Below are 25,757 nucleotides of genomic sequence, written 5' to 3' on the forward strand. Positions count from 1 at the left end.
GGGTAGGACCCCACCAGAACCTTCTGCAACTCTTTCTGGACTGACTGATAGTCCAGGAACTCATTTAAACTTGCCCTGAAAAGTCAGGGAAGAAGATGAGCAAAAGATTTTGAATGGCCAGGTAGACTCAGAGCCACCAGTGCTCCATCTGAGCGGATACTGCACCAGGTGTAGGAGACGTGCAGGTGTCTTTTTTTTTTTTTTTTTTTTTTTTTAGAATATTTTTGCTTTTTTAGAGCCTTGAGGGGAGGCACATAAGGCAGGCTAACTGGTGCCAGGAAGCAGGATGTGAAATGAAGGAAGAGGCCAGATGCTTATGGAATCTCTGGGTATGAGTAGGAGTCCAGTGCTCCATGGGGAGCTTGAGCGAGCGAGGGAGGACTTCAAGTAAGGCCTGGAAATTGAAGCCTAGGAGGGGCAAGGCTTTACAACACACCTCAAAGGCACTTCCCTGGCATCGTGGAGCCTTCACGAAGCTTTCCCAAACTGACAAGAGCTATTTCACGTCCCTGCATGTAAGGAGCCCTATGACACAATGCTGCCTACATCTCTATTCAACCCATAACACTTGGTGGCATATGCAAATGAGCCTCTTTATGAATACAGGGTTTGTTTTCTGGATTCCAAGTCCAATATTCAAGTAGGATCAAGGTGGGGAACTCGGCTTCTGGTACCTTCAGGCACAACATGACTCCTGTTGTGTTCCTTTTCTATTTCAGCTAATCATGGGCCATGACATATTTGCATCATCTACTTAGTGTCTGGTCAGTTTCTTCTCATAAGCTGCAAGCTTCACAGACATCAAGCTTTTCATCCGTTTTATTATTGTGCACACAGTAAGCGTTCACGGACATGGGCTGGATGAATAAGTGGATGGGTTGGCTGTGAGGGCGGCTCCCCAGCTGACTGTGGGATACTGTGACTGTATCCATCATCTCTTGCTCAGCTCTCCGGTGCACCTGTGAGGCTGTGGTGAGTTGAATTTGATGGCCCTCATGCTTGAGTGTAGGGAATTCTAAAACCCACCCACAACAGAATCACTATTCAGGCTAATGGCAGAGATCGGCCAGGAGCTTGGCTCCCCTCGCTGAGTGTTCAGACGGAAGTGGCCCTCTTGAGTCTCAGTAGAGTCAAACTTGGGGACAGGGGTTTGGTAGTGGAGAGTCAGGCAGGGGTGAGGAAGCCACTTGAAGGCCTGGCTTTAAAGCTTTCAGTGCAACTCCCTTGGCTGGCTAAAAGAAGGACCAATCAGTCAGTGGGGAGGCAGATGGTGAGAGAACCCAAGCCTTCCAATGATGACGTGGCTCTGTCTCACTCCCACCCTCCTCCACCACAGAGGACTATGTAAGGAATGTGAAATAAATCTATGCTTTGTGTTAAACCACTAAGATGTGGGGGCTGTCAGCATTGACTAGCCGGTGACACAGTTAAGAATACCACTGTGTCAGAAGATGTTAGGCAATAACACACTTGCTTATCTCATTAAGTCACATCCTAAGAGAAACCTAAATTTCCTTTTCTTTTGCTGGAAGTTTAGCTTCATTGGATTTTTGTGAAGAATTACTGTGAATTGCCAAGGGTGAGATAAGAGGAGATGAGGAGAAGCTATTAAAACACTCGTTGAAGTTTAAAGGCTTCCTCCTTAAGTAATAATACCATCAATTATGCACCTGGGCAGGAGCCAGGATAATCCTTGTGGGGAGACTACAGAGAACCACAATCCAACCCCAGATGGTTGATTCTGGAAACTGACAGTAGCCATGGCTAAAAACTACCCAGGGGGCATACAGGCACCGCCATTACGTCAGGTTGCGGCTTTCAGCTTGAGTATTTTTGTGACCAGAAGATTATTTTTTGTGCCTACAAGATGTGCCAATCCACTCTCAAACAGGGATCCCTCCCATGTCTCCCTCCTTCCCTGGATCAGGGAAGACAGACCCATCCTAGCCATGTTGCACTGCCAGGTCTGGTGATGGTTGGCTGAACACAGCTCAGGAACTCACCTGACCTGCAACAGGCAAACACAAAAGCACAGGGAAATATTACCTGTCCAGCTAGCATCTCATACAGCAGGACGCCGTAGGCCCACCAATCCACGGATTTTCCATAAGGCTGATAAGCAATGATCTGCATGAAAACAAATACACGGGTTACCCTTGGTGGCAAATCACACAGCTCCTGTCAGGACAAGTGAGTCAAGCATTAATACTCTGTTCCTGCACATGAGGTGATCGTAGGATCGGTCATTGGTTTATTCGCCAAGGTAAGGGGGTTCCCGCCAGACACACATGCTGTGAGCCATGGACCCCAAAGCTCACTGACAACAACCTGTTTGGGGATTCTGCTTTCAGATTCACCCGGGGAGATGCAGAGCATGGACTGAAGGTAGATTTAGTTGTTCCCCTGGGGGAAGGATATTTCAACACTGAGATGCATTTGCTTTTTGGAAAACACCTGAGGTTGTCTAGCACGAGGGCCTGACACAAAAAAAATGGCCAAACTCAGACATCAAAGCAGAGCTCTACCAAAACTAACATGGTGGCTGCTGGTGCCTGAGAGGAGCAGGAAGCACGTTGCTTTCTTTCAGTGAGGCACACTCAGTCAACCGAGGTTGTAAAGGGTTTTGAAAGAGGTGCAAAACACAACATTCAAAAGCAACATTTGGACATTGTCTGACTCTTGATTCAGGTCTGCCAACTGCAAAACAGAAGCTCTGAGATAACCTGGAAGATGAAAGCACAGACGACAGAGTGGGTGACTTAAAAGATTTCTAGGTGGCATGATAACCAACGACTGTTTTAGACAGCGTCCGTCTCAGCTAGAAAGGAGGGTATCGAAGGGTGAAACGTTTGAGAGATGACGTATTAGCGGGAGAAATGACGCAGTACCTTCATTCTCTAATAAGGTGCCCTTTCTGAGTAAAAGGGAGTGGGAAAGGATTGGACGTCATCACCACAGCTACAGTGCGTAACTGCATTTCGAAAGTGAATAAAGCCTGTCCCTGAAACCATTTATACTCTATGGTGTTTTCAGTAAAAAGATTTACCTGGAAGTCAAAGAGGCAGAGAAAAAGAGACAGACAGAGAGATCTTACATTCACTGGTTCACTCCCCTAATGGCCGCAACATCCAGAGCTGAGCCAGGCTAAAGCCAGTTCTAGGCTCTACATGGGCGGCAGCAGCTGGAGCTCAAGTCACCCTCTGTGGTTCTGCAGGTATATTAGCAGGGAGCTGGATTGGAAGGGAGTAGCTGGGACTTGAACAGGCACTCTCATATGGGAAGTTGGCATCTATGGAATGTTGATGTCACAACAGACAGCTTAACCTGCTGGTGCCACAGCATTGGTCCTAGTCAACTGATTTTGAACACAGGCTGAGCTGAAGCTGTGGTGTTTCCATAAGCACATAGGTGTTTTTATCAGCTGTTTTCTCCACATGGGTGAGGCACATTGATCTGGTTTTGCAAGCTGTCGGGGCATCTGCTTAGCTACTGGACCTAGACAGCAAAGCCATTTTAGACACCACAGTGTCTCAACTGCAGTTACAGGATTGGGTTTAGCATTTCACCAAACAATTTCTCCCTGGAGAAGCCCATGCGCCATCACCCTTGAGCTGGCATCAAAAGAAGCAGAGGTTTCCAAAGGGTTCAGTTATAGATAAAGAGTGCAGAGTCTGAATGCTGTTAGATTCATTTTTAGCAAAATGCATGCTTATCCCTCAATGACCCAGTGTTAATATCTCTAATTAACCAAAAGCAAAACGGCTACAGCACTAACTACAGACACACACCATTTAGGATGTTGGTTTTACCACCTTTTTGGAGTTCGATAACTCAATACTGTCTAATATGTAGCCAGTAGCTGCAGACAGGCAGTGAGCACGTGAAATGCACCCAGACCATGCTGAGATGTGCTCTAGCAGTAAAACACACATCAGACTTTGAAGGCGCAGGGAAAAATGCAAACAGTTCATGAGTGATTTTTATCTTCGATATAGATAAAATCCATTGCTGCAGTTAATGCCATCTATTTCGGAGCCTGATTTTTACTTCTATCTGTTCCTCCTGATCCACTCTGCTTCCTTGGCTTTTACTGGCCTGGGAAGGCAGCTTGGGTCTAAGGAGTAAGTTCAAGGGCCAGAGAATAATAGATGCTGAGCCTCTCTTGAGTCTGCCCCTACTGGGGATGGAATAGCTGTCTCTGGCAGTTCTGGCCAGGAGGCGGGTTGCGGCCAAGCACACAGTTGCCCAATATCCTTGAAGCCCCAGGCAAGGGGCAGCAAGGCTGACTTGGTTTCCCACAGCAGAGTGGCTTATAGAAGGAGAGGCTATCTTGGCCAGTAGGACCCATGCTGGCAGATTTTTCTGCAGCACATGGAGGTTGAACTTTGGTGTCAAAGACAGATGCTCAGCAGGGCCAGTGCCATTCAGTTTCACTGTTCTTTGTCACCATGAGCCTTATTCTGATTCTTACATGAGCCAACTGCTTGGGGGTTATGTCAGGATGCTACGAATGGCTGCCTGTCTTGCAAAAGGGAGATGTGAATGAGCTTTCTTCCAGCCTGGGCATAGGACCAAGTCCCAGAAGCTGACCAAGTAAACTTCTCATGTTCTAGGCCAAGGGCCTGTAGCAGCTGGAAGGAGGCCTTCTGTCCTCTGCTCTCCTACACATGCTGGGGGGTCTCCCAGAGAAGATGGGGCTTCAGAGCCTTTCTGACTTTAGACAGAGCAGCTCTGGGCGCACTTGGGGACGTAGACATGAGATGCCATTGGCATTAATAGCAGTGACTAACGAACGTCACCTTCACTGCATTCACTCTCTGCCAGGCTGCTCAGTCCCATTAGCTGATTTCAACCCTCACTAGCTCATTTCACAGATGAGGAAATGAGAGGCCCAACAGCTAGCTTAAGGCTGTTTATGAGGCAAAGCTGGCTTTTGAGTCTGGCCATCAAGCTTTGGTGCCTACACTCTGGCCCACATTTCTACTTGGAAGGTCATGGCTATGTGTGGCTCCCAGACAGCAGGATGGGAACTGGCCTGGTGACACTCAACAAGAAGGACTTCCCATACTCAACAGGATCAAGACAGTCAGGATGCCTGCTAACTCAGGAACTGAAGTGTGGGCCTGAAGGCTTTGTCTTAGGACAACATCTCCTTGTCTCGGCTGCACCTGAACTGGCTTCCATCCTTTTTTCCCCCTTAAGATTTATTTCATTTATTTAAAAGGTAGAGTGACACACAGAAAGGGGAGAGACAGAGAAAGACATCTCCCATTAGCTGGTTCATTCTCCAAACAGTCACACTGTCCAGAACCAGTCCAGGAAGAAGGAAGGAACCTGCAACTCCATCTGGATCCCCCATGTGGATAGCAAGGTTGCTGCCTTCTCAGGCACATCAGCAGGAATACTGGATCCAAAGCAGAGCAGCCAGGACTCGAACTGGTGCTCTGACCTTGGGTCTGAGCTTTGCAAATGGCAGATCATCTCACTTGCACTCTAGCACTGGCCCTATCCACTCTTCATTTTCATGCTACGTTTATTCACCCACCCTTCCAGTGTGCACTCTTAAACAATGATGCAACCAGAAATGTCTTTCTTTCACCTGTCATTATAACACAGTAACCTTTATGCATAAAACATGTCCAAGTTCTTCTACTATCTTAAGGAACCAGGAATATTTTTCATTCCCCATGAAATACATTCTTTTTTGCTAAAAAAATTATGACTGTTTTGGAAGACATCATAAACCTCTGAGGATGAAACATGGGGAATAAGAAGCTCTACTTATGGTCATGGTCAAAGCTGTCAGCCATCTGATAGGCCCAAACAGTACCACTGGGGAAGAAAAGAAGATGGACTGGTGTTTTTCCAGTAGTTCTGTGCTGAAGCCAGAGTCTAAGGCCAGAAATTTCTCCTCTGCTTCCTCCACTTGGACCCACAACTGCTACAGCCATAGGCATGTCATTGTTGAGGCTGATTATGCACACTTACTCCTCCCCGAGATCCAACCAGCACCCAGTGCCTGGACCTCATGCAGCATAGGGAAGACACAAGAACCAAGAGGTTGGCCCCCAAGTCCCATCCATAGGCACCTCCCCTCCCCCACCCATGGGTGCAAAATCAGCAGAGTGCTTAGGACTGGGAAGGCTGGAGGTGCCTGTGGAGATGGTTGAGACAACCACCTTTGGGGTTCTGCAAAAGATCCCAAGGTTTCAAGTGGCAAAGCAGCTTCCTCCAGGTTGCCAGGATGCTTAGCATCAGTTTAGGTAGAGAGAGGTCTAAGGTGGTCTGACTGTGCGCCCTTCCTCCTCAGAGTGTGATAACCAGGAAGCACCATGGTGGGGTGGGATCCCCAGTACTCATCTGGGATGCTCCCCAATCAAACTTCACTGGGATCAGAACACCAAATGGGAAGAAAGCACAGCCTGGTGAGACACTGCTGAACCCAGCTCCAGTGCTCCACCCAGAAGCTGGGTGGCCTTGGGCAAGTTGTACAGCCTCTCTGAGCGTCCATTCCCTCATTTATGTTGGAGTCCCAGCACCCATGTAGCAAGTATATTGGGGGGAGCTTAAGAGGGGATTATGTACATTGAAACAGGCTTATGTAGATAAGCTGAATATACATATGTTCATTGTGTAATTTCATACTAACATCAGGAATAGCGGACTCCCTGGCAAAGCATGTGGGTGGAAGTTATTCAAGGTAACAAACAAAAGTGAAGGAAGAGGAAAACATTTTGGTATGACGTAATGTTAAAATATCTATTAAACATCTACCAATGATGATTGACACCTGGAAATTTCCCATCAACTCCATATCCTCCATTCATTCTTTCAGCAGGTATTATCTCATTGTGTGCTAGATACTGTATTAAGCATTGGCTACAGAAGTGAATAAGAGAGATGGAAGCCTCCATCCCATTGGTGGATTTTATCAGAGCGGTGAAACTTCTCTCTTCTCCCTTGGCTGCCAGTTTCTGGGACTGTGTGATTAAACGGCCAAGGCACTCGGTAAGACATGGGGATTAGAAACCAAACCAGAGAGAGACGCAAAATGGATACATAAATAAAAGTGGGATTTCGAAGATCAAGGGTCTTAATATATCCCACGAGGAAGATCTGTGATATTTGAAATCTTTGAAGAAAATGCATTACATGAAAAATATTAGCACAAGATGACAAACTCGAACAGCCCAGAGCCCAAATCACATGTTATCTGTGAAAAAAAAAAAATTGTGCTTTTAGATGAGAGAGAAAAGAAAAATGGTTTCTTTAATGGCAATAAGACAAGGAAATGTGTTTTACAATTTGTTTTCTTATAATGTATGCCTAGTTTTGGTATTAGGGTAATGCTGGTGGCTTAGAAGGAGGCCAGTCCTTCTGTTTCTATGTTCTGAAGGAAATGGCAGAGAATTAGTATAATTTCTTCCCCATGGCTAGAATTCACCAGTGAACCCACCCAGGTATAACACATTGCATTTTGGAAGGTCATCAACGATAGAATCAACATCGTTAATAGATACTGGCTAATTCAGGTTGTCCATTCTCCCTGTTTTACTCTGGACAGTTTGTGCCTTTGCAGGAATTAGCAAATTGCATCTAGATTTATAAAGTTTATGGACAAAGAATTGTTCTCCGCAGTATTCATTATTCTTTTAATGCCTGTGGACCTTAAGAGAAGTCCCCTCTTCGATCCTGACACCAGTAATTTGTGTCCTCTTTTTTTCTTGTTAACTTGGTTAGAGGCTTGTCAATTTTATTCATCTTTTCAACGCACTAGCTTTAGACTTTTAAAAAAGATTTATTTATATATTTTAAAGGAAGGCAGTGTTAGAACAAAGGAAAGGAAGAGAGGGAAAGGGGGAGGAAGGAGAAGCAGGAGAGGGAGACACCTTGATCTTCCACTTGCTGGTTCACTCCCTAAATGTGTGCAAAGGGAAAGGGGTCCAAGCACTTGGGTCATCTTTCACTGCTTTTTCAGGCATGTAAACAGGGAGGTGGATTGGAAGTGGAGCAGCCCAGACTTAAATCAGAGCTCATATACGACACTTGCAACACAAGTGGAGGCTAACGCCACTGCACTGCCACATCAGTCCCTGTGGTTGTTGCTTTTGGAATTTCCTCTTTTGATGTTTCCAAACTTGCTCTTTTGCTCACAGCTTCCTAAGTAGAATCTTAGACAATTGATTTTCAACAATTTTTTTTTAAATTAATATATGCAACCCATGCTACATTAAATTCCCTTCCAAGAACCACTTTCACTGTAGTCCTTTTAACATTGAATACGCTGTATTTTTACTCTAACTTGCTTAGAACATTTTAACCTTTTCTCTTGAGATTTCTTGTGTGATCTGTGTGTCATTCAGAAGTGTGTTGTTTAGTCTCCAAGCACTGTGGAATTTTCCAGCTATCTTTCTGTAATCGATTTTGGGGTTAATTCCTTTGTGGTCAGAGCAGACACAGCATGACCCAGAATGTGGTTTATTTTGGAGAATGTGTTTCTGTGTGAGCCAGAGAAGTCTCTTCTGCTCTTGTGGATGAAGCTGCCTGGATGTCTGTAGGGACGGGTGACTGATGATGCTGAGCTCCATGGCGTCCTACTGGCACTCTGCTGGCTGGTTCCATCCACTGCTGAGAGGGGAGCGGGTACAGAAGTCCTCAACTAGGAGAGTGGATTCTTCCCCTTCTCCTCATGGTTGTAGCCATGGATTTTGTAACTGTTCCATCAAAGCATGTGATGTCTTCTTGGGGATCTGACACATTGATTATGCCCTGGTAGTTCTTGTCATCCCTGAGAACTAACCTGACTCTGTCTGAAATCAACACAGCCACTCCTGCTTTCTTTGGAACGGTGTGTCTTTCTCCACTGTTGTTTAATCTGTGTGTCTTTATTATGAAAATGGGTCTCTTGTACACAGCACGTGGTTGGATTGTGACAATCTTGAAGCAACATTGTGAAGCTCCAGGTGTGACCTCCAAGAGTGTCTGGGCTCTACTTTTGCCCTCTGAGTAGACAACAACTGTGTCCAGATTTTTGGATAAACTACTGAGTCATGGGTGAGGGACTGCCTGGAAGAAAAGGCTTTGCAGAACTGAACCCAAGGGCACCTGGCCAATAGTCAACAGCTAGGAGTCACTTCAGATACCCCAGCTCCAAGCAGAGCCCCAGGCAGGCAGCCAAGGCCCCTGCAGGAGCAAGCAGCTGTATCTGCCTGGTTAACGCAGTGGATTGCAGTCATCAGATATCAAGAGATGATACAACTGTCAAGGGGTCAGCATCATGTGCAACAGGCTGGACCACCTCTGCAATGGTGGCATTCTACATGGGAACCCTGGCTGCTCTGCTTCTGATTCAGTGTCCTGCTAATGTGCCTGGGAAAGCAGTCAATGACAGCTCCTTGGGCCTCTGCACCCCAAGTAGAGATCCAGGTGGAATTCCAGTCTCTTGGCTTTGACTCACCCCTAGGCATGGGGCTGTGGGGGATGGGAACAAGTGGAAGAAGACCTCTCTCGTGCACTCTTTCTCTGTCTTTTACTGTCTGAGACTTTGCCTTTTAAGACAATCAATCTTAAAAGAAAAATGAAAAACAGAACAAGGCTAATGGTGAGCTCTGCCTGTGGCCAGCTAATCCATTACAGACAAAACTCAACCCTTTGATGCAGGTGCTATGATCATCCCCATTTTACGGATCTCACGCCAAAGCTCTTGAAAGTGCAGAGCTACAGGCAAAGCTTATGACACTACCATGTAGAAAAAGCCAGACATCAAACAGGAAGTCTTCCCACTAGGAGGAGATGTTAAGACAGCCTGGGGCTACAACTCAGCAGAGCAGAGTTAGCTGGGAATCAAATTCCTTGTCATTGATCCTCCAGGCTCTCTCCAGTGGGGGAAACTCAACCACCCCTGCCCTGGTCTTGGGTCCCCTTTCTGGGGGTGGCTGGTAAAGGCAGATGGCTGGTCAGGACTCATAGCTCCGGGACCTCCATGGGGAGCCCTCATCTCAGGCCTCCACTGTGGAACCATGGGGCTCTGTGAGAAACCAGTGTGCATCCAAATAACAAGAAACTTCGAAAGGAAAGACTTAGGAGTACCATAGTGGGAGCCTGGCAGTCTGGTGGGCCTAGCAGCCAAGCAGGGACCAATAGCCTGCTAATGACTATGAGGCTGGTAGACCAAGGTCCTGGCTTCATGCCTTGCTATCCTGGATGTCTGGGCTGAGCCCTTTCTTCGCCCAGCAGTCTTTATCTTGTGGATAAAGCAGGCATAACACTGGTCAGCTCGGAGAACTGGAGCACAAACAGCAATGGTGCATACCAGGAAGTGAATAAATGCTATCTTCCTTGACATAGACCCACCTCCTCCCCACTCTTGCCCAGGTAATTTAACTAAGAGATGAAATACAGCCCAGAAATCTCTGACCTATTTTTACAGAATTAAAAAAATCCCTAACTGAGGGGTCAATTAATTCAAGTCCCAGAACGCTGGGAGTGGAAACGGATCAGAGCATTACTGGGGCTCTGAAAACATGTGGCAGAGCCGAGGCAGCAGCTCCCCAGGCCATGGGCACCTGAGCCTGGGTCTGCAGCCCCTTTCTCCAGGGAGAAGTTGCTGGCCTTGGCTGTAGACCCCCTAGTCCACCTTGAGCTGGAGTGCTAGGGGAAATGAACAAATCTGTGTGCCTCAGTTCCAGCATCCAGGAAGCAGAACCTGGCTTGAACATTAGACAAAAGAAGGAGAATGAGGTACTCAGGCCTGGTCTAGGAGAGGGGAGGCATTCATAGAGGGGCTGAGATTCCCCCAGGGGCTAGCTGCTTCTGCAAGGCCCAGTAGGAGGGGGAACGGGAGAGAATCAGGGCTAAGAGATGGTTGCAGCTGTTTCCCCAACTTCAATACCTGAGAGGAGACCCAGCATGATGAAGTGGGCTGGGCTGACAAAACTCAGAGAACTAAAGCAAGGCGTGTTGGTCCGAGCCAAAGAACTCTTGAAGAGAAATGCAGAGAGGAATACAGTTTCTGGAGACCGCTCTCTTCTGGCATCCCATGTCCCCATGTCCCCATGTGTTACTTTAGTGCCTGATGGCCTGACTGGACACACCATAGGAGCTATTCCCTGGATTTTCATTCTTTATCACTCATACCTCTCCCCCAGGGACAGACCTAGCTCAGGGTTGCCGATACTGGGGTTCCTGGGTCGAGACCCCATAGACCTGCACACTCTTGGAGCCCCCAGACTGCTGCCTGATTTTAATTCCTCTGACACCGCGTCCCATGTGTTTTGTCCTGCACCAGTCATGGTCTGGTAACTGAACTCAGGAGGTCCCTGGATCCCACAGCCTTCATCTCCTGTTGCTGTGGGGACCTTGCAGTCTCTGAAGGGAATGTCTGACTGAGACACGGCCCTGTAGAGCTTTATGGAGTGGACAAATGGAGAGAATCCGAGCACATGCAGTCCATCCATCATGGGCCAAGGAGACACACCAAGGACAAACCAGGAGTGTGCACTGGAGGTCAGCCAGGACAGGGGACCTGCATGGGTGACATCTGGACATGGACCTGAAGGAGAGAGAAGTGGGGAGCCATTGGAACACCCAGGGCAGGACATGTGGGACAGGGGATGTGAGGAGGCACAGTCCAGGGGAGGAGGATGTCTAAGGCCCAATGAGTGGCAAGGAAGTCCAGCTCTGCTCAGAATCAGGCTCAGGAAGAAGGGAGCTGAGATGCAGGGGGTAGTGGGAAGGCAGAAAACCAAGGGCTCCCAATACTACCTCTAGCTCTGCTCCTGGGGCTGGCTCCAGCCCCTCACACAACCCCCTTATATCCCCTCTTCCTCAATAGTTTCTGGGCTCTTCAGCACCTGGCCGCTCCTGGACAGTGCCCAGCGCTAAGCCACTCCTGCTCTCCTGCTCCAGGACTACTGAGCTAAACTGGGGATGGGCACCAAGCTGGACAGCTGCTGTGCCATCTCCTGCTTTTCCGGGCCTGGGGCATGGAGAGGGGATTAGATAGGCACTCCTGTCTACCTCCTGGAGCTGCTCAACCCCAGGCATTACTGTCCCCAAAGATGCTGCTACTCTTTCAGGACCACTGGCTCCTGGTAGCTTCTCTTCTCCCCACCCTGCCCCTGTGCCTGTCTGTTGGACCTCTGCATCCTTGGCCACCTCTAACTCATGGACATGTGCCTTCCTCAGGCTCCCCACACCAACATCTCTTGCTTCCTCCTATCTCCCGGGACTCGCTGGGTCTTTCCACTCCTACCTGATGGGTGGGTCCTCCCTGAAAGCCTCCTGAAGCAAGGTCATAGCTGATGGCCCACTGAGTAAATCTTATCTTGTAAACTTTATTGTTCTCACTGTTAGGCTACAGCCCACTTGGAACAACTGGGCGGTTGCCACATGGGAATGCAGGTGTCCAGGTGCTGTCACAGGCATCCCTGGGCATCACATCACTGAACTGGAATTCCTGTATGGATATGGCCAAGAGGCCACACCCAGGACCGTTGTCCAAACCCCTGGTCTCATTCAGTGCTCACCCTGCAGAGGAAACTGCCCCTTACTGAGTGGTAGCTGGCCCTGGGGTGGGCGAGCACACCCCCAAATGTCTCCCTTGGTGATTTTGGTCATGTAGAGGGATCATCTGTCATTGCCCAGAAGGATATATCTCAGCTATGTCTCTGTATCCACCCTCCCTGGGTCTCAGCCAACATTCTAAACAGTCTCCAGGCCCAAGGACCACCTAGCAGGTTGGCAAAGAGGGCCTTCCAGCTGGGCACCCCAGGCCTGTGCCACTGTGGGCAGCAGCAGTGTTCTTGGCTCACCCTTGGTTTCCCTACAAGGGGAAATGCCAGGGTCAACAGCTGGGCATGATTCCCAGTCGCTGACTATGTCCGAGTGAGCACAACTCAGCCCTGATTCCAGTCTGGGTGTTCTCCCGTGAGCTGCCAGTGACAAGACAGTCTCCAAACAAGTGCTCAGGTTGACTACTTTGTTCTCTCATGAGCTTGCAGACAACACATCATGGGTGGCAGAAATACCAGGCTCTCAGAGGCTCTGCTCAGAGGACATGCCCAGAGCAGCCAGTCAAGTGCATGGTCTAGCCTAACCGTCCTGCAGTGAGGCTGTGAGGGAGATACCACTTGGCACCACTTGAATAAGCCTGGCTCCCACGCAGTAGAGTACACAGAAGGACACTGCCGGGAGCAAGGGCTCTTGTGCCAGGAAAGAGCAGGCACTGCTGCAACCTGGAATTGTGATGCTTGCTGCCGGCACCCCTCCCATACCTGCTAACTGACTGGCACAGGGAATGTGAGATCTGACAACATTCTCCATCAGCCTTCTCTTCTCATTCTCCTGTGTCTGCCACCCTATGCCTCTTCCATGGGCACCTGCTCACGGCTGTGGGTGCTGCTGCCTGTCTCCACCTGCCTGGGCTGCTTAAGGAGATGCTGGAGTGTTAATTGATTTCAAGGTGTTTGAACAAATAGCCATGAACATGTACGCCTCTGTGTGGCCTGCTAAGGTAAATGCCATCTCAGGTAACTCTTTTGCATCTGCCCGACAGGACGATTTACACAGGAGATGGGATTATTTTAACCTTGAACGTGTCTGGTACACTCTGTTGCAGCTATGCGTGCGGGCACAAATGTCAACTCCCCGAATGCCATGAGGAAAAATGCTGGCAGAAGGTGAAATGAGCGCAAGTGATTGCGGATCGATTTCATGAAGCAAGGTGGATTTTTTTTTTTTTCTGTGAAGGTCAACTGAGATCTAAACACAGTGTTTGGGTCCTGCCTGTTTGCACGGTATCACCTCTTCTAAGGTGCAAACGCCTGGCTAGCCCCTCTCTGATGTGTTTTGTTTTCCTGGTGGCACCAGGCTTGGCACAGTGATGCATATGTGACAGTGGCAGCGCACACCAAGGGCAGGTTGTAGGCAGGTTGATACGGTGAGCTGCACAAAGGCCTGGAGGTGGCCTGAACTTGGAGTCCAGGCTTTGTGGTTGCTGACGAGACGGCCTCGACCAGGCTACTTGCTGCCTCAGTCACCTCATCTGGAACACGGGTCTGAATCCATCATCCCTACAGGGTGTGGGCTGAGGGCTAAATGCCTACGTACCTTGCATACTGCAGGCACTTGAGAAGTGGAAGCTGCACCCTCTCTTAGGACACACACAGTGGGTCTAAGGAGAGTCATGATGACTGCAAAAAGGACGTAATGTAGAGCAAGAACTTATTATTCTCGGAGGCCCAGAGTTATGGAGATGTGCCATGTGTACGGTTATGCATAACTGCTGGAGGAAGGTGGGGTGTCTGTCCTGGATAGAATGCTATCCCCATGCACAGGACAGACCAAATGATGTCACTGTCCCCCACCCATGTCCACATCCCATCCCCAAAGTCTGTGAACACACTGCCATGATGGGACATTAAGGACTGCGGCTGTATACTGAGGATGCTGAAACAGGTGGATGATCCCAGGGTTCCTGAGTCATCACCAGGGCCTGTTGTGGGCAGAAGGGGCAGTGACTTGGGGCTGAAAAGGTCAGAGAGAGAACAGCAGTAGTCACATGACATAGGGGGTGGGGAGGGCGTCACTGGCCAGGTATGTGGGCATCCTTGGCAGGGATAGAGACCATTCAGCCTGTGGGCAGTATAGGCCATGAGCTCACGTGGCCTGGGCCTGCCAAGGAAACTGTTGGCGGGACCTGAAATCCCATACATCTACAGCAGGCTGATTTTTCAGCTGCTGGTTTTGCATAGCCTAGGAAATGGCCATAGACAGGGAAAAAAATGTTCCCTACCCTTATCAGGGGTAAGGAAAGGCCAGGAGATAGGTTTCCCTGGAAAGCTTCCAGAAGGAGCTGGTTCTGGCCTCTCCAAGTGTCAGATGGCAAGTCTGTGTCACACCCAAGTTTCCATTTGCTTTTTAGGCTGGCAGAGCTGTGACTGTTACTGTGGTGACAGGAGACTACATGCAAAAGTACTGAACAAGATAAAAAGGACAAGGTTTCTCAGGCGTGAAGACTTAAGGATAAGGAAAATCTCTCAGGGCTCAGTGCCAGAAGTCATTTGATCTTTGGAGCCGTGGCCTTAAAGAAGATATTCAAAGCCACCTTTATTCCTGAAAATGCTACCATCCTCAGTCCCTAGGCTTCTGTAATACATCCATTGGGCTGTCCCACAAAGCTGGCGAGGTCCATGACCTTGGCTTGCTTGGTGCCTATCGGGCGTGGGAAACCTTCGAACAGGCTGTGTGTCGGGAGGGGCTGTGTGGTTCCAGCCCACCTCTCTAATCTTCATATCTGAGAACCAGGACTTGCTATATGGCTCACGCTGTGCCTGGGAGATGCTAATGCAAGAGTGTTTGGGGGGGGGGAAGCCCAATGAGCAACCTGTCCCCTCTGTTCCTGCAATTTCAAATTTGCATTTCTAAGCGAGCGCTCAGCTTCCATGCCAAACAGGTCCCTCAAAAATGCATCAACATCAGCTTCCCCGCTCTAGCAGATGGACTTTCGCCAGGGTCATGCTAGAGGCAGGTTCTTATTCAGGTACTTGCAGTCCTCAAAGCAAGCGTACACAGATGATACAATTATCCCCAAGTTGTCACTAAAAAGATGGGGGCCCAGTGGGGTTCAGGAACACACCTGAATTCCCACAGAGCCAGGAGTGCACCTTATGTAGTCTGGCTTCTGCATTACCTCCAAGATCAATGTATGAAAGACAGTGTGCCCAGGGAAGGTGGGAGCTGCTGCCCATGGCTGCTGTAAGGGCATGACTGCCCACTGTTGCCATCTACCCTGGCTGGGAAAAGGACTATTGCATCCTCAGGGCTGGGTGTGGATGGAGAGCTGGATACACAGCAACCCAGGGAGATAACTCATTCTGTCACCACCATGTAGGATAATTTACAAGGTAGGAAAAAAAAATTATCCTCCATTTGTGCTGTCATAAAGGCAGAACTGCACTCCCACTGCCGTAAAGATCTGGATTCTGGGACCACCTTGCTCCTAAGCACACTAAGGTGTACTTCGGGGGCCTGATCCACTTGGATGCCACTCCCAAGCCATTCTTGCCAACACCTCCTTAGCCAGCTTCTCCAGGCAGGGCATTTTTCACAAGCTCCCTGCACCCAACAGTGTTTCTTTAACTAGGTTGACCATGGCTATGCAAGGTATGTATTTTATGACACACCTAGCACTCTCGCTCTTGCTCTCTCTCTCTCTCTCTCTCTCACACACACACACACACACACACACACACACACACACACGCAAAAGGACAGGAGCCTTCCCATGTGTGAGGGGCTCGCCTGCTTCCATTTTCTTTCCATCCTTGTCCGGTTCAGTCTATCTGGTTGTCACAATGCAACATGGACTCTAACTGACAGCTAGGAGGGCTGGGGTCCCTACCTCTGGGGCAATGTAATCTGGAGTCCCACAGAAGGTCCTGGTCGTGACCCCATCCATCATGTGCTCCTTGCACATCCCAAAGTCGGCAATTTTGATGTGTCCTTCTGAATCCAGCATGACATTGTCGAGCTTCAGATCCCTGCAGAGAAGAAGGTTAGCATCAGATCCTTGGTCTGCAGCTGCTTAAACACAAGGACATTTAGCTGGATGGACTACAAGCCCAGGGACCAGAAAGGGCTACTTCTATCTCATCAGAACCTAAGGCAGAGCCTGGGATATGGCAGGGTCCATACTGAGGGGATGATTTAAGAGCTGAATTTGTGGGGCTGGCATTGTGGCATAGTGAGTTAAGCCCCTGCCTGTGGCACCATCATACCATATGGGCACCAGTTAGAGAGACCTAGCTGCTCTACTTTCTATCCAATTCCTTGCTACTGGCCTGGGCAAGCAGCCAAAGATGGCACAAGTGCTTGGGTCCCTGCACCCAAGTGGCGGGAGACCTGGAAGAAGCTCCAGGTGCCTGGCTTTGGCTTGGCAAAGCTCTAGCCTCTGTAGCCATTTGAAGAGTGGACTAGCAGGTGGAATGATCTTTCTTAGTTTCACCTGCTCTTTGTGCCTTCCAAAAAGCAAACAGGTTAGTAATTTCGAATCTTGTTGGGCATATTAATGCCCATATACCAGTCATTTCATTTATGAATGAAATGGGGAGAGGGGAGATAGTTAGCATACCACAATGTTGGAAGACATCTTTCTTCCATGGGCACCAGATTTTTGGGCAGCTAATGCCAACAAGGATCTAATCCAACAGTTTCCACCTTGCCTCTCTCCCAGATCCCCACATGCCTTTCCTGCTGAGGACATATGAGAGTAACGGAAATTCAGTGCTTAGCACTGCCTGACCTTTGTTCTAGATAAAAGGTGGTAGGAAGGAGCTGTCATCATAGAGAAAATCAAGACACCAGAAGGTGACCCTGACTTGTCCCCAGGCTGCTCTACTGCTTGGGACAAACGTCAGCTCCCCATCTGAAGGCCCCTTGGCAGCCCTCGGGGACCTGGCAAACCATGAGGCTGCTTTGATACACACCTATAGATGATGCCTCTTTTATGAAGGAAGAACAATCCGATGGAAATCTCAGCTGCATAGAACCTGCAAAAGAAAGTGCACTTGAGGGGGCTGCTTGCTTCCTGGGCCTTCTACATCCTTCTCATCTTCAGGTTCAGCATCAAAAAGAAGGTAAGACTCCAGGACTGTCAGAGATCAGTGTCACTCTCCCATGTCCTTCCAAATCTTGGCCCTTTACCCGCCATCTTATTACTCCAGTTCATCCAAGAATGGTCCAGTCAATAGACAGTGAGGCAGGTGTACTCTGGCCTGGGTAAGGTGGACAGGCAATTAACTGCCTACAATGCACTTTCTAATATACTCATTCAGAGAACGAACACTTGTCCAAGTGTTCCATATCAGGAGTGATAGTGGAGTGGACAAGATTTCCATTTCCCTACTCCTGGGCGGGATACCATGGCATCTGAAACCACAAACACTCCCAGAAGACAAAGCTTAGTGGATAACAGATTCTTCAGGGAATTAATTCAGCTCCTTCCCTAAGTGCTGAGATAAATGGGACACACACCATGATTCACACTTGAGTTTACCCCGTTAAATAATTCATCATAAAGAGCAGTGATTACTATCATTTCAAAATCATTAGTAGGGTAATATCCGAAACTCAGATGAGATACCAAAGGATGTTTTAAAAAATCTGCACACCATTTAGGAGCCTTTGAAGTTGGGAGATCTGTAGTGGTGCAATTATCACACCCAGGAGGCTTAAAATAAGCACACATACACATGTATGTGGAGCCCACCATGATGGAGAGCGACTCATACCAGGTGTGGGGTTGTGGGGAGGGCAGGAAGAAAAGCATGGGGCTGCAGGTGGCTGCTACATCTCAAGCTTTTCAGTATTATTTTAAAAAAGATCTGCCCCCCGCCCCCATCCACACAAATACAGCAGAAGGCTATTGGATAAGACTCCTTTATGCTACTCTGTAAGGCAGGGCTTCTGCTACCTGTTCCTTACAGCTCTGCCCTATTTTATAATCCCAGCATCTCTGTGCTTCCTAAACAATCATGTGAAAGTCAGGGATAAGGACAGGCATTTCTGAAAACTAAAGTAAAAATCAGAGCAGAGATATCCCCGGTCACCTTCCTTAAGCCTGCTACCACAGAATTCCCAGTGTCAACTGCCTTCAGTTAATCTTGCCCAGGGTGGGTCATCTCAGGTGGGCTAAAATTTCTTCCAATTCATCTTTCAGACTGAACATGGACCAGAATCCTGCGAGCATTTGCCAACTTGATTAGTCAGGAAGCGAGCCCACTGTGACCTCTGGGAGGAAAACACACTGCTGTGAGCATCGACTTCCGCTGACACTCCTGACACTTCCTGCCTCTGAGAAGGGAAATGGCTGACTGTCCATGGACATGGGAGAATCTTCCACCTTCTCCAGCAGCCCAAGCCTCCCTCCCAGACTGTGACTCCTACATTCCGGGATCCAAAGCTCATCTTGGGGACCCCTGCCACGCTGAATGTGATCCCCTTTCCCTATCTTCTCTCAGGGGTTGTCACGCCCCCATGTGCCCTGCCTTGGGCGCTTTCCCTCTCTCCCTCTCCCCAACCAAGGACCCCATTCTGATTTCCACACCCAGCCAGTTTCCCACAGACATTCAGTTAGGGATCAAGCACCGGTGATAGTCTGCTCCTTCTCCCCCACCATGGTTCTCTGAGCCGCCCCCATCCCCCGACACCAGCTGCCACATTCCTACCCATTCCGCCTCCCTTTCGTGGCCACAGGGCTCGGTCAATTGTCACTCTTGTGGTGTCAAGTCCCAGCAAAACTTTCCCTTTTCCTCATCCCATGAATGCCCCCTCCTGCTGCTCCTCCTGAACATGCTGACCTACAGGTTCTTGCAAGGCTCTCCCACATTCCTGGGAGCACCTGCTTCCCTCCCTCCCCAATCTAGGAAGCTTGTGTGGCTCCCTGGGTAGTCTCTTATATGACAGGAATACGTTACAATTGCTGAATTACTCCTCTAACTCCTGCTGGGACCAGGCGCTCCCCAGGGGCAGGGGTCACCTCCTGGGGTACACAGTGGGTGTGCAGTTCCTATTAGTTGCACAAATGGAAAAACAGTTCCATCCAGGAGACTAGGACTGAATGATGCTGGGATTTGGCAGCATCTTCCATTTATTGGCAAATAAATCAAACCACTCCTTAGAAAGCAGCCACATGGACTCTGCCAATAAGGTTGTCCCATGGGGAGGCCATGGTGCCCAAGCCCAATGACCAGAACCGCCCTCCAGCGTCTGACCTGGCAGAGGTTCCCACTGGGGGGAGTGGGCTGCCCAGAGGGAGGGACTTACGGTCAGTACTCACACTGCCTGTGGCTCCTTAAACTTCCCCACTTGTTGGATGTGGTACATGAGGTCTCCGCCGTTGACGTATTCCATGACGAAGTACAGTCGATCCTGAGGACCAAGGCCCCACATGTGAGCAGAGGACTCCCTTCACTCCTCATGGCCATATTTTGTTTTCTTACATGTCCCACTGGCCGGCCACACTAGCAGTTCTGCTCCATGTGGAACACCTCAACTTTTTTTTTAAAGCTCTTTCATCTGTTTGTTCTTTCCCCAAATGACCATAATGGCCAGAGCTGAGCCAATCTGAAGCCAGAAAGTTCCTCCAGCTCTTACACATTGGTCCCAAGGCTTTGGGCTGTCCTCTACTGCTTTCCCAGGCCACAGGCAGGGAGCTGGACAGGACGAGGAGCAGCTAGAACATGAACTGGCATCCATATGGTTTGGCACTTGGAGATGGAGGATTGGCCATTTGAACCAAAGTGCCAATCTCAAATTGCTTTTTTTTCCCCTCCCAAACAAAGGATGAGTGAAATGCCCTATTGCATAAGGATTGTGGGGTGTACAAAGCAGTTATGTGATTCAGAACTATTAATTCTTAGCATGTCTTCCACTTGAGTGACACGCAGCTCCCTACAATAGGAACGGCCTCCAAGTTCCCAGGCTCATAACGCATTTCTAAGCCAGAGACAGTGTGAAGGCTGCGTGCTGGCAAACAAACACATCTTAAGTAGTGCTTCTTGTGACATCAAATGTTGAAAGGCTGGCGTGCGATGTCTAAAATACATGGCATGCTACTGTTCCACGTGTCTGAACGAATGTCTGCAAACTGGCTGAAGTTGGGTGTATGAATTACACACACTCAGTGTAGCATACTGGACAGAGAAAAGTGCAGGCCATACACAGAAGAGTTATTACTCTGATAAATGTTCCTCTGTGGCTGTCACATGTCCTAGTATTGACTTTCTGCCTTGTGTCACAGGTGTTCTACGTGTCGGCCTCATGACACGTAGACTCACTATGTCTGTGTGTTCGTGAGGACACCATGCTAACAGTGGCATACAAGAGCAGGGGCAGCGTTGTGGCACAGAGGGATCAAGCCACCGTCCACAGCATCAGCATCTTATATGAGCACTGGTTCAAGTCCCGGCTGTCCCGCCTCCAATCTACCTTCTGCTGATGCACCTGGGAAAAGCAGCCAAAGAAGGCCCGAGGGCCTGGATCCCTGCACCCAGCTGGGACACCCGGGTGGGGTTTCAGGTCTGGTTTTGATATGGCCCAGCCTCAGCAGTTGCATCCATTTTGCGAGTGAAGATCTCCATATGTGTTTTCTGCATCTGTCACTCTGCCTTTTAAATAAACAAATCTTCAAAAAAAAAAAAACCCCAAACCCACCAAAACTCTAATAATGCAGCCTACCAAGGTAAAAGCTGACCTCTGTTCTCCTCCGGCAAACATCCCCATCTCACAGAGGTTATTAAGCATTAAAGTGTTGCAGAGGCAGCAAAACAAAGGGATGAAACTGGTACTAATAGTCAGAAAATGGCTCTGGGAGCTTCCCTCTCCAGCGTTCCCATTACGGACTTTAATTTCATCTCCCTCTTTGTTTTGCAGCTTTCCGGTATCTTGTAACCAGGGTTACCGGGTCTGGGCTGGCGACTGGTTTGCCTCCAGCTCAGTCAGCTCGCGGCTGCCACTCAGCGGCTGGCACCTGCCACTGTAGCCTGCTCTGTGCCTCCAGGCTGTAACTGTACTGTGATGCTGATCTTGTGAAGCGAGCTGGCCACCCAGGAGAATCTCCTCCCCCGAGCTTTTAAAGAAAAACATCAAATACAAAGCTGCCTTCTTGACCAGTTGAAGATAATCATTTTAAGAGGGACAAGGGCAGCTACTACTAGTGAGTCACATGCAAAGAGGGACAGGAGGCTGTCGCTGGCAATGCCTCACTGTGGGATTCCTTGGGGCCACTGGCAAGTCCCCATCTGACTGGTCAGGGCCTTCTGTGACAGGGTTCAACAACATTTTTCCTTAGAGGCCTACCCAGTAAGCATCTAATGCTCCGTGGGTTCCCTACATCTGCCGTCCTCACTTCTACCTTCATCACATGCAAAAGCAGCTAGGGGTGACCGGAAACTTGAACTTCATGTGACTTTCACACAAGATAATGTCGTCTGGGTTTTCTGGGGGAAGTGGGTGTTTCTTCAGGCTCACTGGCCAGAGACAGCAGGTCACAGTTAAACAAGAACGCATCCTTTTTAAGAAGCTGAGTCTCCCAGTGTCCTGGTGCTGTGCTTGGCAGCTGGACCAGCAGTCTTAAACAGCTGGGACTGTGAGTGAGTTTTATGCTTCTATACCTCTGGGGTCTTAACACCAAGCCTGGCATGAGCCCTGTGAATACTGCCAAGGGATGGGTTCCAGGCTCTCTCCTGGGTGTCCCCGATAGAAAATGGCCTAGTGTCTGTACCTAACCTGTACACATTCTCTCATGTGCTTTAAACTAGCTTCAGAGCATCTCTAACATGCCACACAAAGCCAATGCCAGCCCAAGAGTCAGGGGACAAGGTGAAGACCAATTCTGCATGTGTTTAGTGAAGATGCAACTTTCCCCCTAATATTTCTGCTCTGCAAGTTGTTGGCTTTGAGAATGTGGCACTCATCACTCAGATGCTGAATTAAATGGAACGAATCCCAAGCCTTGAGGCAAGGATGTCAGAGAGGACAGATGTCCCCAGTATACCCGTGGCAGAGGAATAAGGGCCAATCCTGCCTCCTGTGGCCTTCTTGTAGGCAGCACTGGCTCAGCTGGTGCCCCAAGGGTACCCCATGTCCTTACCACTGTCTGGAAGCAGGAGTGCAGCTGCGTCAGGAAGGGCGGCTTGTCCAGCAGGGCCAGGACCCGCTTTTCCACCATGGTACACTCCACATCATCGTCCTGAATCACCACGTCCTTCTTCAGGATTTTGATGGCGTACAGCTCTTCTGTTCCCTTTCGGTCGGCCAGCATCACCTGAGGACAGACCAAGGCCCAGCTGGCTGATCACTTCCGAGCAGACACCTGGTCTGTGGAAGGATGGCTGGGGAGTGGGAGGCCAGGTAACAGTTCATGTGGATTTGCAGAGTGTGTGATAGAAACACATGAATGAAATGTCTAAGCCAGGTCTGAAATACTGCACATCACCATGAATCAAACCCCTCAAGCATGTGCCTGACATGTACACTGCTGGTGTCCATGCGCTATGTACCATGTAGTGTGCTGACATAGGATGCTGCAACTTGGCTACTGGAAGGAATCAGTTGTCTGGGAGCACATTCTTTGGGTGAAATGTGACTGAGCTTTATAATCTCATGAGTCAGGAACCTGGACAAAGAGGAGGGCAGGACTGAAGCTGGTTCCTGGGTCCATCATGAGGAGGGGGACCATGCAAGTGAAGCTAGAGACAGCCTGGCTGTGGAAGACCCCGTTTTGGTGCCTCTGCATGGCTACCTAAGTCACTGTTTATGTTCTAGTTGTAGAAATAACTCATTCAGCCAGTGTTCTGGAACACTCATTCTGCTGCTGTGGCTCACAAAGCATACAGTTGCTTTTCAGGCAACAAGAAGGAATCATGGGAAGAATGGGCACAAACAGTAGGGAGACCTAATGAGTTGTTCTGTGTATCTCCAAGTGCAACACGTTCCTTCCGCCTCCTCCCCAGCCTGCGAACCCTGGATAAGCCCCTCTGCCTTGCACAGGACCGTCCTCACCTTCCCGAAACTCCCTTTCCCCAGCACCATGAGGAAGTTGAAGTCGGTGAGCTTCACTCTGTCCAGGTTGTTGGAAGGCTTCCGGTCTTCTGAGGAACTGATCACCTTATTGCCAGCGGGCCCCAGCTTGGCTTTCTAAACAACAAGCATAGACAGGAACAGCAATTGGTCATTCTTCCAGGGGAAGAGAGACAGGAAGAGGGAGGCAAGATGGGCAAGCAGGCATCAGAAAAACTCAGGTCCTTCCATCCGTCAGTGGCTCCTCTTTGCCTCTGGCAACAGGTAGCGGAGCACCAGCTGGTAGATGGCAAGAAGATGGATTCTTTCCATGACTGATGCCAAGGAGTCAGAAGCTGCTCTGGGTAGGTTGGCTCTAACTCTGGGATGTCACAGTCAACTTGTCTGGGGGGAAATATAGCCTTTCAGGTCTGTTGATATCATGAAGGAAAGAAACTGTGTACCGCTGTTTTCCTTATTTGTAGATTTTTTTCCAACTTAAAATTAATTCACATATAGAGTGAACTTGCTCCATCAAAGGCAGGAGAACAGTTCTCTAGCCATTACAGGGAGGTACAGTAATGGATAGCTCCGAGGTGACTTGCAGCTGCTTCCAAGCGCACGAGGAATTGAACTTGCAGAGGGAATGGGGATACCTGTGACAAGATGGCTTCCTGTGCGTCCCACAGTGCCCTCTGTATTTGGGGACTATCTGGTCTGTGATGGGGAAGGGATCAATAAGAGCATCCAAAAAGCAGACCCAAGATAAACACCACCCACTTGACTCTCACAGTCACACTGAGCTCAGGGTCATGGGGGAATGAGGAGAACTCAGTGAAAAAAGGGACCCCATGGAATTAACATAACAGCCAATGAAAGGGCCCCTTAAGAAATCAGAGATTCTGCACTGAGAATATCTGTCTGATAGCATCCATGGTCCAGTAGACCAGCTGACCCTCTATGGCACTAACCCTAAGCCCCAGGCTAAGACTTGCTTTGGGTCCACTGTTCACAGGAGAGGACGCCCTCTTCCCCATCGCAGCACAATTGAGTGGCTAGGACATCACAGAAGCCCACACCTCTGTGGTAAGGTGGCTGTGAAGATGGCAAGGAAGACATTCCAGGAAGCTCAGCAGGAATCAAAGCAATGGCAGGGCTGGCTCTTTGCTCAAGGGCAAACAGGTAACTTCCATCTTTTCCTTCAGTGAGAAAGCTTAACTGGGACTTACCATCATCTTCTCTGCAAGCACCAGCTTCCCTGCCACCCACCGTCAGGGAGACAGCTGCTTCACATGGCACCCACCAGCAGGTTCTGGCTTTCCAACCCTCACATGTGCTCAATGCTTTGGGAATGTGAAGGTCCCTATCAGATGCTGCAGGAACAAATCACTAAGATGGGGACCAGGTCATGTGCTCTGACAACCAGAGCACAATCTTGGAACATTACAGCATGACCTACAGTGTTGACATTAAGGCTGCCAAGTGCTGAACATGGCTGTGTCTTTTGGGGAGTTCAAATGCTCCCTCTGAAGTGGCAGTTGGGGAGTTTGGCAAGAGGAGCAGGAGCAGAGAACACTTGAATCAATATCAAAACACCCATGCATGGCACTGTGCAAAATATAAAACCTAGACAGTGTTGGATGGCTGAGGCTTCAATACTCTGTGCAGGGACGAGGGAAGAGGAAGGGCAGGCTATCTGTGGTCTTCTAGGGGCAGGAAATGATGTTCAGGGCGTACGAAGGAGTCCAGAGAGCAGGTAGTGATCTGAGACAGGTTCCTGGGCTTTGGGGGTGGTGTCTGATTCTCAGTGACTTCTTCAAGATGGGGATTTTTATCCCTGGGGGCGGACACTTCATGGAGATCTGGAAGTGTCCTCCTTGGCATCTGTGTCCCTTGGGGAGCTTGGGGAGTTTTGGAGACCAGCCTTCCCTGCTCTGGCTACCCCTAGCTGTAACTCCTTTTGGAGACAAAGTGGAATATTTTGGGATGCAGTTTTGTGAGCCCTAACATACCCTACTTCTACTAGCAGAAAGAATGGTGGGCAATTGTGGGTCCATGGGAAATACTCAAGTCCATGAAGACACAACATGAGCTACAAAGACTCATGGCTGGGCTGCCCCTTTGGGCAGAGGGTACGAGGGCTCGACCACTCAGGTTTCTCAATGTACCACCACCTAGTCCTCCAACTACCTGCCCCA

The 25,757-nt window shown here is 49.2% G+C and overlaps 1 protein-coding gene across 3 annotated transcripts in view; it reads right to left on the bottom strand.

Annotated features, from left to right (window-relative positions):
- The window catches only part of PRKCA (protein kinase C alpha), a 374,168-nt gene that overhangs the window by 21,283 nt on the left and 327,128 nt on the right, over positions 1-25,757 (bottom strand). The window contains exons 9-14 of one of the 3 annotated variants that reach the window (XM_040989542.1): positions 23,563-23,697; positions 22,652-22,825; positions 19,838-19,929; positions 17,487-17,549; positions 16,403-16,541; positions 2,047-2,127 (exon numbers count right to left, since the gene is read on the bottom strand). In XM_040989542.1, coding sequence (XP_040845476.1) covers positions 2,047-2,127; positions 16,403-16,541; positions 17,487-17,549; positions 19,838-19,929; positions 22,652-22,825; positions 23,563-23,697 — 684 coding nt within the window. The remainder of the gene's footprint in view (positions 1-2,046; positions 2,128-16,402; positions 16,542-17,486; positions 17,550-19,837; positions 19,930-22,651; positions 22,826-23,562; positions 23,698-25,757) is intronic. The other 2 variants (XM_040989543.1, XM_040989544.1) reach the window with 2 other exon arrangements.

The sequence above is a fragment of the Ochotona curzoniae genome, unplaced genomic scaffold, assembly GCF_017591425.1.
Source record: "Ochotona curzoniae isolate NIBS_2020 unplaced genomic scaffold, NIBS_Ocur_1.0 contig_523, whole genome shotgun sequence".
Lineage (NCBI taxonomy): Eukaryota > Metazoa > Chordata > Mammalia > Lagomorpha > Ochotonidae > Ochotona > Ochotona curzoniae.